General features: G+C 32.4%; 1 protein-coding gene across 3 annotated transcripts in view; it reads right to left on the reverse strand.

Annotated features, from left to right (window-relative positions):
* LOC106457718 (protein vein-like) overlaps positions 1–17,035 on the reverse strand; it is a 120,743-nt gene that overhangs the window by 9,398 nt on the left and 94,310 nt on the right. The window contains exons 4-7 of one of the 3 annotated variants that reach the window (XM_022383883.1): positions 12,640–12,721; positions 8,109–8,170; positions 6,901–7,020; positions 5,684–5,754 (exon numbers count right to left, since the gene is read on the reverse strand). In XM_022383883.1, coding sequence (XP_022239591.1) covers positions 5,687–5,754; positions 6,901–7,020; positions 8,109–8,170; positions 12,640–12,721 — 332 coding nt within the window. In that variant the 3' untranslated portion in view covers positions 5,684–5,686. Of the gene's footprint in view, positions 1–5,683; positions 5,755–6,900; positions 7,021–8,108; positions 8,171–12,639; positions 12,746–17,035 lie in introns of all 3 variants that reach the window. The other 2 variants (XM_022383876.1, XM_022383890.1) reach the window with 2 other exon arrangements.

Below are 17,035 nucleotides of genomic sequence, written 5' to 3' on the forward strand. Positions count from 1 at the left end.
ATTTAAGTACTATATATATATATACAGTAACTGGTGTTTATTACTTAAAATATAATATTTTCCCTGACTTAATATATAATTATATTTGTGTTTTTCGAATATTCAAAGAACTTGTTGTAAATCTGATAGCAAATATATATCAAAAAAGTCAACAGAATAATAAAAGATTAACATAAACTCCCAGCTTGAGTGTGGTTTGAACGCGGGAGTTCCATATGATAGATGTGCGCTATAACCAATGTACACCCAGTTCTTTGTCATCAAATGTTAACAAATAATTCAAATCCCTAGCATAAACTATCATGTTATTCTTTTTCTCAATATTGTAATATCGTGCTCTAAACATGATGGGATTTGAACTGGAGACTCCTGCTTGAGACAAACCACTGATCCAATTTGAACGTTACCAACAGAGTCGAGCGTTACGAGAGTGGCTATTATATACATAGATGATGAAATTGTCAATGGAGATTTTAACGTTACTAGAAGTTCTCCCCGGTCTTTTTTGGCGTGTGTCATTCTACTCTTGGCAACAGACGCCTTGCAGTAGAACCAGCATATTCATTAGCCTTTTAATAACATGGAAACTCGTAATCCACAAATGATCATCCACTCCTGAGAATCGCACCTTTTCTAAATCTAAGTAAATAGTTTATTGGAAAAACAGCTTTCAAGATGTAACATGTTTGAACCTATAGATATACTCTGCTTAAGAAAGAGTTAACTTTTTTCTTGATAGACACATAATGTGAAATAATACAACAACTATTGTAATTGTTTTGGAACAATAGAATGTACAATCTGAGAGATAACAGTTTTCTAGATATGAACAAACAATATGATCAATAAATTCATTACAAAATTAATGCATTTCCAACATTTTTCGAATCTTGGCTGTTTCCTTATACAATAAAGCATAACTACTATTAAGCAGAATTTACTCAAAATAATATATAATAAGTCTACATGTATATTGTAATGTAGCGTATGCAGTGAAGTTAAAAGTGACAAGACAGTTTGACTTTTGCAATAATCAATCTAAAGCATGTACAAATATATACCCTCAAACGTTTAGGTCTAAATGCCAAGATTTTCCTTTTAACTCAATTTGATCTTGAATTTCAACCTTTTTCAAAAATTGTAACGAACGTGTTTGACCTTCAGTATGACCTTAATATTTGAGCTTCGTTCATCAAAAGTTAATTAATTGATCTTTTCTACCTAATTTCATCGAAATCAGATGAAAATTTGTCGAGTTATACTATTAACATATTCACACAGGAATAAAAACGATAATCCCATTCTGATTTCATACTGACTCTATCGATGTTTCCATTAAACATAAAATAATAACATTCATTAAAAACAAAATACACGAGTTTAAGAAATGCGTTTTTAGGTAAACCAATAACAATTTTCTATAAAGAAAAAGTAAATTAGTACATACAGGAGCGTAAGCGAAAATCTATAAAAGGTGGTAATGTTCTTGGGGGAATGTGAAATGAGTGGAATAGCCACAGTGAAAAGCCAGGAGACATGCCTTCTCGAGAAAGTTTTGTCCTTTTCACTGAAAATTGTACATTTTGACGGTCTTTGAGGTTAGTTTTACACATTTAAAATATGTTTTATACACAGGCCCGTGCAATTTAGGGGGGGGGAAGATCGCTTCCGTCGCACCTCTCTCCTACTTACGCGCATGACAGAGGTCAGTAGTTTCATGTAAGGGAATATTACTGCGCAAATTATCAACACCAAAACTATTTTATAAGCATTTACGATGAAATTCCAAATTCTGTGTTGTTTGAGAAAAATTCAGAATTAACTTCAACGATATACTCAGTACATGTACATTCTTAGACATTTTAGCCATAAATCCAGGCAAACTAAGTCTATATGTGTCAATATTTGAAACAGGAATACAGACTTACTTATAACTGACTTGAATAAAGGGGATTAAGGAGTTAATTTAAACAAGAATGGTTACATTAATAAAGTATTGTTTGTTTATTTATGTGTTTTAGCGCAAAGTCACACAATAGGCTATATGTACTCTGTCCACCACGGAGACTCGAAACCCGGATTTTGGCGTCGTAAGTTCGTTAATAAAATTTATTACACAATACATGACAGAAGGAAATTAATTAAATTAGATAAATATTCAACCAGAACAAGAGAAAATAAGTTATATAGACACGTTTTACACTTGAAAAAGATCATAAGACATCAAAGTTTTTCTGAGCAAATTCGATCCAATCAATCCCTTGTAAGGATTTTGTAAGGTACGCGTAAAGTCCATAAAGGACGTTATTCTATAAAACTACTCATTTCAAATAGTGGCACCTACAGCCACATTTTGTCTGGCCATTTTTAAATTTCTCTAAGAATATTCCAGTGATTAGTATACCTTTAAATGGTGGTTATATAGCTAGTTTTGATGTTGAGATATTATACATTAATATCCTCTTGATTTATGTGCAGATTTTATTTTTATTTTTAGAAAATTGTTAATAAGATATCTAAGCATTTGTTTTCTAAATTAAAATATTCAAGTGCCATTAAAAAAAGAGTCATTTTATGTTTTATCGTAACATTTACGATCAGAATGATGGGGTCAATGTGAAATCAAACTTACATCTGCCATTACTAATCATTACAAGTATTAGGAAAACCATTATCTCTAAATAAAAAACTATGTAAATCTGGCTACTGAGCTTGAAAAATTTAGCCAAACAAGATAGTGATGGAAGTGGACACATCACTTGATCGGCTGATGATTACGTAGTAGACTAAGCCGTCTCAACTTTACATAGAGAATAAAATCTCTACATCGCTGGCTTCCACGATCTGTCTATCGAAATCTTGGTGTTTGAAAAGAATCTAATCTTTAAGCATTATACCTTTCCATTAGTTTGAAAGTGGGCTAGCACTCTCTATGTGGGGATGGCACGGATGCCCGTATTAAGACAGTACAAACGTCATCTGGATTTTCTTCTCCACAGGTCATCAGAAACTAGATATGAAGAGCTACCTGGAATAGTCGCTCTGTCTCCTGTGTATATGCCGCTTTACAGCTATCCAGAGCATCCCAAGGTCGAAAGTCGGTGAATAGCAAAAACCGAGATTTCTTATTTTCGTTCATCATCATCTTTCATCAACAGGCCTAGCGTCTACCTAGTTCTAGCAGTAACTATACTTTTATCATCATAGAGCAAAACAGTCTTCACGGTCTTTTACTACCTATCTTATTATTGTTCTATGTAAAATTAAAAGAAAAAATCATAATTCTAGTGTAAACGATGTTACCACTCCTTGAAATTAGCTTTCTTACAGAAATTTGATGTACCTTTAAAAAGCTTAAGTTCAGAGTGAAGCAGGAATTACCAGCCAATAACAGATGAACATTAGATGACTGTAACATGTAGAATACTCAATGCTTTGAACATTATACAATCGGTGTCTTTAGGGAGTCAACGCCTATATTATATATGAAGTGAAGGAATAAAAAAAAATCAATATACACATAGGTCATCAGAAGCTAGATATGAAGAACTAACTTGCATAGTCGCTCTATCTCCGCTGTATATGCATCTTTTCAGCTATCCAGAGCGTCCCAAAGTCTAAAACCGGATAATAGCCAAAATACATAGGAGACTAAGCCGTCTTGACTTTATCTGGAGAATAAAGTCCCTACATTACTGGCTTCCTCACTGGCAAAGCAAATAGATCCAAAATTTCGACAGACAGCTTAGTCTGCTATGTGATCATTAGCCGGATCAAATGATATATCTATTTCATCACTATCTTGTTTGGTTCCTTTTTTCAAGTTTAAAGGCCAACCCTACATAGCTTTTTTATCTAGCGATACATTTTTTTCATAATACTTGTTTGTTTACTTTTCTATAAGATGACATACGTGTAGGTTACTAGGTTATAGAGTGTATTCTAAAGCATTATAAATTTTGCATAAGATAATAATAAAATAGGTAGTCAAAGATCATGAAGACTGAACTAGAACTAGGTAGCCGCTAGGCCTGTTTAAGAAATATGATGATGAACGAAAATAAGAAATCTCTGTTTTGGATATTCGCAGGTTTTCAACTTTGTGACGCGCTGGATAGCTGAAAAGCGCCATGTACACCGGAGATAGAGCGACTGTGCCTGGTAGCTCGTCATATCTAGCTTCTGATAACCCGTAGAAAGGAAAATCCAGATGACTTTTGTATTGCTTTATCGGCCCGGCATGGCCAGGTGGTTAAGGCGCTCGACTCGCAATCTGAGAGTCGCGGGTTCGAAGCCCAGTCACACCAAACATACTCGCCCTTTCAGCCGTGGGGGCGTTATAATGTGACGTAAATCCCACTATTCGTTGGTAAAAGAGTAGCCCAAGAATTGGCGTTGGGTGGTGATGACTAGCTGCCTTCCCTCTAGTCTTACACTGCTAAATTAGGGACGGCTAGCGCAGATAGCCCTCGTGTAGCATTGCGCGAAATTAAAAAACAAACAAAACAAGTATTGCTTTAATACGGGCGTTCCTACCATCCCTACATAGAGTCAATGACTGGCAGACTGTCTTGTCTCCTTTAAACATTATTACAGATGATACAAGAACACACTTTAGTTTCGAACAAGAATCTGATAAAAAATTGCAGTATATTTTTTTATTTTTTGATATTTTAACACTCAATGAGTAAAGTAGTTTCAAAACAAGTACTTATCAGAAACAACCCTTTCTTAGTTATACTCACAATCTTATAGTTTTGTATTTATGAGATTTAAAATTAATTTGGAGTGGGTTCTACTGAATCAAGTGTATAAAACTTTGAATACAGCTATGCTTTATCTACATGGATAAATAGTTAAAATCCTACAAAATTTTGAACTTAATATATTTGGTACCGACTTTATTGAATATCTAAATTTAAAAAGTTATATCTTAGATTGTGCAGTCTACTGTTCTAAAAAACAAAACAAAAGTAGTCGTTTTTACCTTATACAAGACAAAAGTATGTGTCCATAAAGACGACGTTAACTACCATCTTAAACATAGTATATCCGTATGTTCCAATTATAAGTATTATGAAACCTGCTTTTAAAATAAAAGATGTGGTTCTCGAGAGTAAGTTATTTCTCGTGGATTATAACTTTTTTGTCCTAGCTTTGCTAAGGAGTAGGCTGGATCCACCATCCGTGGATTACAAAGTTTTTGTCTTAGCTTTACTAAGGAGTATGTTGAGTATACCATCCGTGGATTACAAGTTTTCACGTCCTATCTGTGCTGAAAAGTGTGTTGGATCCACCATCCCTAGATTACAAGTTTTTCGTGTCCCAGCTGTGCTTAGGAGTAAGTTGGATCCACCATTCGTTGGACTAAAAGTTTTCATGTTTTAGATGTGTTAAGGAGAATGTTGGATCCATCAGTAGGTAGCTAGCAGTAAGAATGAAATATATAACACTCATCAAGAAGATCGGAAAGAACATCTAGTATAACTCATCAATACCAGAAGAGGAAGTGCAATTGAAGATTTGTGGTTGAGATTGTTGTGTTTGAAAACCTGACACCGGTTATAAATCAATAGTTTTCGACGTATACTTATTCTCTTGAATTATGAATTTTTTTGTTTCATCTTATTATCGACTGATATTGGATTGTTTTTAGCTTCTGTAATACAAATAAGATACATACACTCTATTTCCCCCAGTATCCCTCTAGTACTTTTGTAGTGGCAACGATGTCCGACGAATCCAGAGGCGCATCTGTAAGTACAAACAAATAAAAAACCCACTAAACTAAGTATACTAAACTAAATCTAATAAAAAGATAAACCGCTACTTGTTTAAAACACTCACGAATTTAATCCTTTTTATAAAGGCGATATGAATAGGCAATGCCTCTTTGTCTTCACACTGAAAAACGAGCATAAATATTACACGTAAATATATTCGCACTAGAAACACAAGTTTATATTTTTTGGAGTTATTTGTATTGTATTTTCTAAAGGAAGATGATCATACTTAGCCTAATTACTAAGGCCTACAAAATGATACTATAACTGAACAAATATGCAATATACTTTCGAAACGAAGCAGACACATCAATACATCAACAAAGAAAAACGGAGAAAAGTATATGTTTTCTCTAATTTCATAATTAATTTGTAATTGTAAGACCAGCAAAAAAAAAACAACCTTAGCTATTAAACAGCTGCAGCTTTTGAAACACGGAGAACACCACCCATCCCACAACAGTTTGCTACTCCTTTAAAACAAAATATATAACGACAATCACTGAAAGAGTGTAGTTATTTTTTTTAAAATAATATAATTTAAATCTGATAGTATGAAAAATATAACGTTTTGAACTCGAAGTGAAATTAGTTGGGTTTTTCATATCTTTCTACTTTCAAACATTCTCTCAGTGTAAAAAGTAAAGCTTAAAATAATTTTTTGAGCTGCGAATGGAAGTAAAGCTTGTAAAATGCATCAGTTTAAGAAATCAAGCCAATAGTCTTTTTTTCCTAGTAATAAAAATGACATTTGTAGCAAATACTGTAAGGAGGTTTCGTAAAACAAGAGGCATACTCTATAGCATTAAAAAACGGTGTTAGGGAAATTTTGTAATGCTCCATATGTAAAAATTAACACCAACAGTTCCATATTACAATTACTTTAAAAATTTATAAAGTTAATTTTAATATTAGTATTGCAACCACATATTGGTAAGTACGACCACGTTAATCAGGTAAAATAGAATATGATCTTAATCAATTCCTGTTGAACATGTTGGTAATAAGGTAGTCATTTTTAGTCTCTAAACTAAACAACCCAATCCATGCCAACTCCTCTGAGCCCAAGCACCTTGAACACATAATTTACTGGTCCTTGTGTATATCATTAACCTACTTTTTTGTGACTTCCTCTGAACTTTTCTTCGGCGTGATGCTACTGAAGCAAATGATCCAGACCTCGGTTTTCCGTTATTGGATGGAGAAGAAGAAGAATGCGAGGAGGACCTTGTAAGTTCTGAAGAATTGAAATTGGATTACTGGCTTGTGTTGTTCTAAGAGAAAGACTGATGCCTATCATTTTGCAGTTGTTTTTAAAATACAGTATGATGAAAATTTAGTTTTACATTTTTCGTCACGTGAGATATTCAATTTATATACTGATCTGAAGAAACGAATAGATTATCTCTAATAAATCAATAAAAGAAAATGTTTTCAAATATTGTTTTTCTTTCAAAAGTTTTTTTTTTTTGCACATACTTGGGCAACTTTCCGAACTGCTATGATATTCGTACAAAATAATGTGATGCATGACAGAATACACAATCGAACCTATAGGACTTTAAGTAAATGAAATCTGCTAGCTATAGATAATTCAAGTGTTTTACTAGCCACAGAAGTGTTTCATGCTATCTGTAAACCGTTTTCGACAAATTTAAAATTTATCGAGACAAATGGATATGTTAATGTAGAATTCCTTATATTCGTACTTATACTTAAAATACAGTATATATCTGTTTGTTCTGAAAATTTTCTATTGATATTGTATATATTCTTAAATAATTGTACATTGAAAAAATAACTTAAAGGAGAGGCATGTTTTGATTATTTTGATTACTGTATTTATTGGAATAAAACTATTGTACTTTGAGATTGTAATTGCACCCACAAAAGACACCGTATCCCATAAGGTAAATTTTTAGATGTGATTAAGATTATATGGACCTGTTGGTTTGTGATGAGATACAATGTTTTATATATTACATGCTAAAAGTTAAATAAAATAAGATATATATAAAAGGCAGGAAAATATGCAGTAAAAAGTTATTAAGTAGTTACTTCTTATAAATATATTGTTAATGAAATTTTAGAATATATAAAAATATATGAGTCAGAAAGTATACAACATTGGCGTCATCTTTTGGTGTAAAATTTGTTCTATTTTTTCATAATTTTAGACAAAACAGTTTCAGATTTTAAATATTGATTTCTAAGAGTGGAATAAAAACCTACAATTTTTTTCTTTTAATAACATTTATATAATTCTGTCAAAACATGACGCTTTCCGGGAAGTATCTAAAAAAGAAATAATGAAATTCAACATACTATCTATCGTGTACGTCGTATCTTTGTGTTCGCACCGGTGCCCTATATACCCATCGGCACATCTAAGGAAAAAAAACAGAAAGAATCATTTCTTTAATTAATATCTTAAAGTTATTCAATCTAAAAATGTGCTGTTGTTGTTGCTGCTGTTCTGAACAGATTTACCAAAAAAAAATTGGAAACTGCTAATCAGGTCCCCTCTGTACATAAACATGCAGGGTATTGGTAGCTTGTATGTTATTAAATTCAAAAGTTCCAATCTCTTAAATTTGAAAAGAGCGACGTTATCGATGATCAAAAAAGTTGGGAAGTGAGTATTAAAATTAGAGAATAAATAAACATTTACTGGTAACTATAAAGAAATTATAAACGTTTAGTTTAAAACTGGTTTAATTTTATCTGTGGTAAAAAAGAAAAAGAGAGAGAAATAGATCACATCAATAAATTAGTCGAGAAAGTAAAAACCGTTCGAAGTTATATACAAACTTTAATGGTATTCCAAATTCAGCAGTTTTTTTTAAAAGTACGATGATACTTCTGATGTTATATACTAATCTTCTCTTGTAGGTTGACGTTTGAGTAGCTGAGAAATGCTAACTTATTGTAAAAAAAATAATGAAATTAGAAATGTTCAACATTCACACGTTATTGTGATACATCATTCAAGTATTTTCGGTACTTGATGACCGGTAAATATTACACTTGACACACATGCTCAGTCACTATCTGTTTATTGTATCTCAACAAGAAATTTATAAATACTTATGATGCAATACATTACCAGAAGGCTCCAGTAAAGTTATTTCACAACAGAATTATATATGCTTTGATTTTTACATCACCAGAACTTCAGTTTCCAGTGCCTATAGTTGTGTTGCGTTAACACGTGGTTGAATAAACATCCTGATGAACAAATTAAATTAGTTTCGAGTTTCAATAGTTACATGAATTTGGAATTCTGCCCCCCCCCGGTACCCCCCATGAGAAGACAAATTTGTTGACGATCGATTTCTTGTTAGCAGGAACATGGGCTTAGATTCCTTCTAAAGTATATATAATCCCCAATCAAAAAATGTGATTCACCAGAATTGCCCACCACAGTTAATTCAAGGATAACTTGTTTTTAGAATGAGTAATTCCGCCGTTTACACTGTCTTAAAACTATTTTATATAAAAACACAGTATTTATGTACTATTTTTAATTTTATAGTTAATTACTTTGTATGTTATACAAATCAGTTCATGGGGACAAAAGCTATCTAAATGCTTCGAGACCCCGATGGGTCAGCGATAAGTTTAAGGACTTACAACGCTAAAATTCGGGGCTCGATTTCCGCGATTCTGTAGCTCAAAGTGAAAAAAAAAATCACTAAACGTTTCCAGGATAAAATTAAACATTATTCTAGAAAAGTCAACATATATATTAAATACAATCATATCATTGAGTTTCTAAATTTTAGTTAAATATTACATTTCAACGTTAAACTGTTTGTTTAATTTCGCGCAAAGCTACTCGAGGGCGCTAACCGTCCCTAATTCTGAACTAGTAGATGGAAGGCAACTCTTGCGGTACACTTTATCAACGAATATTGGGATTGACTTTCACATTATGACGCCCCACGAATAAAAGTGCGAGTAAGTTCGGTGACAAGTTTTGATCCCACGACCCCCAGGTTGCAAGACGAGTGCCCTATCCATTAGGCCATGCAAAGCCCATGTTAAATGAATACGTAATTGGTAATAGAATGCAGTAAAAGAACGAAATCTGACATACCCAACATAAAACTCCATAGCAGTGCGTAGTGTGTTAATTTTAAGTTTGTTAAGAATGAATATGAATTAGTTATGCCCTCGCAGAAATTCTCCATAAGTGATACATATATATATATATAACGTATAGCACAAAAATTTACATTTTGGTTAGATGTATTAATGTGTCTGCTACGCGTTAGAAAGTTAACAAGAAATCTAAGGCATAACACAAAATGTCAAGAACATTCAGTTTTACCTTTAAAACCTAGTAATCCATAGTTTGTTAGTACAATCAATTCCCTATCTTTTGAAACACCATTACTTCAGCAAGCAAATTAAAAGCACCAAAAATCATTTCTCTTTTGAAAAAAAACAAAACAAAAATCTGTTAATATACTTCTCTTTCAAATTGCTATGTCCGTCATCTTACACATTCCGTGACATAGCTTTAAGAATGCACATCATGAAGGCTACTTTTAATCATTGCATTTCAATCATAGGAAACTTACAATTAATCAGTTGACATTACAGTTTCCAAATATATAAATGCACATAAGATCATTGTTCTTTATAAGCTGTTCTAACTCTGTGAGATTCAATTAGTACAGTTTTAATGGGTTCTTTATATCGAATATAGAAACAGTTGCGAAAAAAACAGGAAGTACAGTAAATCAATTTGTAATCTAAAAATTCAGGTACTTTTTAATTAAAATGTACTTTCGAGGCTTTTGAAGCAGGGTTATGAATTACTTCACTGAAATACGAAACTAAAATCAACAAACGTGGCCAATCAATTTTTGATAATAAACTAATCGACTAATTACGTTTCACTTCAGGTAGAGTCTAGACTATTTTACTCATTTATCAGAACTTCATATAAACATAAAGAAATTACCCACAACTTCAGATATTTAACTTGTGATATTCTTTATGAAGGTTTTATTGAATATATATTGCTCTACAAGAGTTAGAAACCATCTACACTTTATTGTTGTTTTTTTTAATTAAAGTGCAAAATGGTTTCAATTACACAGTACAGTAGGAATGTTTTGTGTGTGTATGTGTGTGCAAATTACCCAGAAGCTCGGCCATTTTTAATTATTTATTTTTATGTTAATCACCTTTTTCTTTGTGTATGTATATTCATTCATAAAGCTAACTTTATAACATAATACGTTTCATCTAAATCCCTATGTGTTTTTTTTTTACCTAATTTATAGGAGGGTTCTAAGAAGCCACACACAATTAGTATGGATCTAACTGCTCTAATTATTTGCATCTGATCATTTTCTACCACATTCGAAAAGGTCTGATTGCTAAAGGACCAGTTGATTTCCACGCTCCTGAAATTTCAGTCTGTGGTTTAAGTAGTAACAATACTGTCGCTATTGCGAAGGAGGACTACACTAGACGTAAATTTGTGGTCAAAACAGGCTTTTTAAAAGTATGTTCTCAAAATTTTCCAAAGGCATAACAAAACTGCCATTTATGGCAGAATCAAGTGGATGTCCTGGAAAATTCAATAAATCATAAGTTTCGTATCTGAAAGAAACATCAGAAGACAGAAAGAAATCTAGCAGCATCTTAGCCAAAAAACTACATGATTATATTGGAATAATAGTCAACTCATATACTATTTGCTGTCATCTTATCAAAGCAAGGTGAAAAGGATATGTCACAGTGAAGAAATATTTTTTTACGCAATCGTAGCGAAACCAAACTATAAACCCTTAAATGTTTTGATTTAATGAGTCATAATTTAGAACCTTCGTATCTAACAGACTGGAGTTTGTTAAAAGAAGCGGAGAGGAACTGATGGATCAGTGGAACACTGTATGCTGTAGTATAGAAGTATGGAGCTGGATCTTAGCTTCCAGACTAGGATATCTTATTAAAATAGTAAAAAATTGGAATGCTGCAAATATATTTGTAATCTCTCATTATTTCTGATCAAGACTGATTGATCCAACACACAATACATTTTGTAGAACAATACCTAACGAGAAAGGAAGTGGACAAAATGATGTCATTACAAAATGATCCCTTCGGAGTCCAGTTCCCAACATTATTAACCGTGTTATATTAGGGATCCCCAAACGTTTTCAGTACACTGGCCACCAGGACATTCCGTATCGTGAATGAGACCTTCTACCCATCCAATAAATCTACAGATATCTTGTACCTTAACAATACTGTGTATTTTGGGTATTTTGCTACGATCCCCTGGCACGATCACAATTTGGAAACCCTTACGTTATGGAGTCGTATTAACAAGAATCATCAAAGAGAACCACAAGATACATTTTGGAATGTACGACAGAAAGTATGGAAGAATTTTCCGAAAAATATGTAGAGAAACTTCTGGATATTAAGCATCCTTATAATCTAAGAGAGGTCACACAAACTACTAGTTTATGTTTTGCCTATGTTGTTTATTCTGTTTCTAATCATTCGAATACTTCGTATAAAATAACTGTAGCAGTTGTATAGTTTAGTGTTCAATCCATTTAAGTTAGACAAAAATGGTTCCTCTCTGATTTTGTACTGTACTGTGTAATAAATGAAACTTTTATTTGCCTTGGCCATTTTTTTTTGTTTGAATATAAAGACAAGAAAATATATATATTTTAATAATTCTAACTTCTGTGGAACGTCTAATTATTCGCTACAAATGAAGTTAAAAATATATACTTATTTTATCATAAAAAAATGAAAAGGTCTTATTTAGCTACAAAACGGCTAGATACACAGATAAAGGTAAGAAAGATGCATAACTTACTCACACACCCGTTCCTGCAGAGACTCGATCATGGTACACTTCCCTCCGTTCAGACAATAGGACTGGACATCACATGGTCGTCCTTTGAATTGCCAGTGTGGAGATTCTATTACACCGCAAACACCATGAATACAACCTAGCATAAGTGCACCTTAGCAGCTAGGGTTTGACTACTACATAGCATTAGTGCATGATTATTCTCAAGCAAAGATTTGAATTATTAAAAATAAATTCAAGTGAAATTAAAGAAGAGTATTAGAGATTAGTCTTGTATTAATAGCAAGCTTTGCTTTTATTCTCAGCTCTAGCGTAATAATGGAAACTTTTCTTACCCTCATGTATAAGTAAAACAAAAATTTGGAAATAAGAAACTCATCTTGAGCATACTTAGATACATAAAAGTAAATACATTACCAAGAAAGTAGACTTTTGTTAGATGTTAGAATATTACAACCGTTGAAGAAGTTTGATATTTTTTTGTAAAAGAGTGTATAAAACTCTATATCAATTAATTTAACATTTACAACAAAAGCACACATTAACTGTTATTGCTAACAGTTAAATTATTCTCATAAGAACTGTTGAATTTTGTAATAAAAAGACTATGTACACACGTATTAAGCACACATTAACTGTTATTGCTAACACTTAAATTATTCTCATAAGAACTGTTGAATTTTGTAATAAAAAGACTATGTACCACACGTATTATTACTAGCATCATATCACTTTGGTAAACAATAGTATTGACTAATTGAAATAATATAATAAAATATATATATGGGGTTTCATTTCTACATATAGTAACCTAATTTAATTTAGGTATGTAATTAATATTGTGACATTTTGTCGAATCCGATATTCGATATTATAAAGTGGACCAACTGTTTAATGATTGTATATATGTGTTAAATATTTATTTTCTTTTTCACCAGAGGTGAAATACAAAAGAGAATCTGTGACATAGAAGCCTAATGCATTATTTGATTGGCCGTGCCCTCTACTGTGGATTGCAGTTTCGCCTATTCAAGGCTCATCAACACATCTTGTGTCAGCAAACCAGAGAAATACCATTAGATCTCTTACAATGGTGACGTGTATGTAATATTTATGGGGTTTTGAGTCCGTTTTACTCCACCATATACTAACCTAAATTAATTTAATTACGTGAATAATGTTATGACATTTCATCGAAAAGAAAATAGCTATTTAACATATATATATATAAAATATCATAAACATTGTATTATTTTTTGTAGTAAATTAGAAGCTGTTAAGAACACAAACTATTTAAATAGTATTTTTAAGATGGCTATTTTCGAAATAACATTTAACGATATGACATTATATATTATTGACAGTCACTACAACAAGTCACTTCTTTATTGTAATTTGTACATGGTCCATAAAAATTGACATGTTGAATTCTTTGTAGACATTTTAAGAGAAATTTACTCCTTAATGGTAAGAATTATTTTTAATCAGCAGTGTTATCAAACACCCTATCTAGTTATCTTATCTTATCTACTTATGAAATGGCATACTGGAGATTTTATGAAACAATATATCTTTAAATATATCATTATTTAAGGGTTGCTTAAAGAATGCTGTGATTAACTAAGACAATTTTTACATGGAGGTTAAAGTATTATATTGTTAGGTTACTGTTGCTCTCAGTAGAACAAGTGGTTAGGGACGAATCCAGGAGGTTCTGGTCACCTCCTTAAGTGATGTCCCATAATGTTAAAACAAATAATGCGTAGATAAAACAATTATTTAAGCCTAATTCTGTGATAGGTTTCTAGAAGGCACATGACTCTACAACATACATTTCACCAAATGTCTCTACTAATAGAAAAGAGAACAGTATTTTTCAGTAAACAGTTAGCCTCGACGTTTCGTCTTGCAGTTTCATCAGGATGGATTAACAATCTACTATTGTGATACTTGAAAAAAGGCTGTTCTCTTTTCTGTCATACATATCTACATTCGAATGTACTCTACCCAACCTTCGTTTTACTAAAATGAATTATTTTAATTTTATCACGACAAAATTTCTCGGGGGATTAGGGGGGTGAAATACCTGGCTAGTCCTAGAAGTGGATCCCTTCCTTTCAGAAATCCTGGATCTATCCTTCATACATAATACTGTTTTAATGTTGGTTGTTTTGTTACATTAATATAAAGGACCTTGTCGTGATTGTACTTTTCTACGCAGTTATAAGAACGGAATTTACTCTTAATGTTATTTTAGTAGAAATAGTTCTTCACGTAATACATTAATTACATAATCTACAGTAACAGGATCTCATTTTTACGCACTGTAATGGAACTAACTTCTATACAACATTATTTTGGATTTAGTGTAATAATTACTTACAATGTAATTTACGTGATTCTTAACATTATAATATCATGCATAGTGTTGGTTGTTTCTTAATAATTACGTTAGCGCTATGAATTACTGTACACGTGTATTGGGTTTATCGAGATAATTTTCCAGAAGTGTCAAATTGTTCTATATCGTATTGTGTTATAATATTGCGAGCCACTGAGTAACCAGCACGAGGTTCGAACTGCACCTAACATCCAGCCATTACTAACAGGGTTCAGGAAGTACGACGCAGACGAGTCTCGGCGCCGTTTGTGTCGTTAGAAAGGAAGGAAGCTTATCCAAGCAAACACTAAGAGATGACGGGGTCAAAAACTGATGATATACAAACAACGCATCAAGAAATCGAGAATCGACCAAGTAGAAGCAGTGGTTCGGTAGAGGTTTTTTGTTTCAACAACGCAAATACATATAGCCATAGTGTTTTCTGGGCCGCATTAGCCTTAGAAGTACCAACATGGTACATAGACCCCATCATCCTTTAAATGTATTTTTCTAAACCGTTTATGTACCAAACTTAATTATATCTGTTATAAGACACTAGTCTTAGGCCTATTATATTTTTAACACTACATTCTTTATCTAGACCATTAGGGATTTTCAAGATTAAGAAGAATATATATAATAATAGTATTCCAACCACGCCATGTTCGTCAAATCAATTGCCGACGACGAAAATCCCTAACGGACTAGATAAAGAATGCAGTGTTAAAAATAAAATAAGCTTAATACTAATGTCTTATGACAGGTATAATTAATTATTATAATGCTTCGCCAGCTTGGAAAAGACATTCACACCATAACAATTATTGTTATAAAAAATGAGCTGTATGAATAGTGTTACAATCACCACTACGTTTGTTGTGTCCAAGCAGGCCTGATAAGCTCTCGACTGAACGAAACTCGTCGTTGGCAATGGATATGACGAACTTAGTGTGGTTGAAATACTATTGTTATAAGCTTTTCTAAATTCTTGTAAATCCCCAAGGTACTTAGTAAAAATGCATTGTTAAACTATTACTAATTTATTATGACAGGTATGATTAATTATAATCATTCTTCACCATTTTGGAAAAGGTGTTCACACCATAACAATCGTTTATGTAGCAAACTACCTGTGAGTATAGAAATTTGTGGGTTACAGTGTTCTTTAGTCTATTGATATATAACTATATCTTTTCCTACTGATTATAGAACAAATGTTGTACTATTTCATTCTAAACCTAATATTTAGTACAAGCTTTAGGAGGCATTTTCTCTCTGAATTCAAGTTTTATTTTCATTTTGAAAATTGCATTATATTTTAACACTTTCCGTAAGATTTTATTTGAAGAGTGTTTAATATCTGGTATTCGTGATGGAAAGTTGTGTCAGTAACCGTATAGATTATTTTATTTCTACAAACAAATGTATTTATAACAAATATAAATCACTCAACTTAAAAGGTTTGTTTGTTATGTATTTCGCGCAAAGCTACACGAGAGCTATCTGCATTAACCGTCCCTAATTTAGCAGTGTAAGACTAGAGGGAAGGCAACTATTCATCACCACCCACCGCCAACTCTTGGGCTACTCTTTTACCAACGAATAGTGGGATTCACCGCAATTATATAACGCCCCCACGGCTGAAAGGGCGAGCATGATTGGTGGGACGAAGATTCGAACCGCGACACTCAGATTGCGAGTGGAGCGCTCTAACCACCTGGCAACTTAAAATGAAACTATGGTAACTGATTCATCAGGTGAAAACCAAGTTTTATGATAAATATTAAAAACACGGTAATACAAAAAAACATTATATTGTTACCGTTTAAATCTGTTCTTTCTAAACTTCCGATTGAATACAAAAGCTCGCTCAATGCTAATGTTGTTTTTTGTAGTTCGAATATTATGAACTAAGTTTTTTTTTCAGATATTAACGCTGATGATGGAATTTAAGGAAATTCCGAAAGGTCCGTATTAAAGATATTTTTGGTATTACCGTGTTTTTAATATTTATCATAA

The sequence above is a fragment of the Limulus polyphemus genome, unplaced genomic scaffold (assembly GCF_000517525.1).
Source record: "Limulus polyphemus unplaced genomic scaffold, Limulus_polyphemus-2.1.2 Scaffold18, whole genome shotgun sequence".
NCBI classification, from domain to species: Eukaryota; Metazoa; Arthropoda; class Merostomata; order Xiphosura; family Limulidae; genus Limulus; species Limulus polyphemus.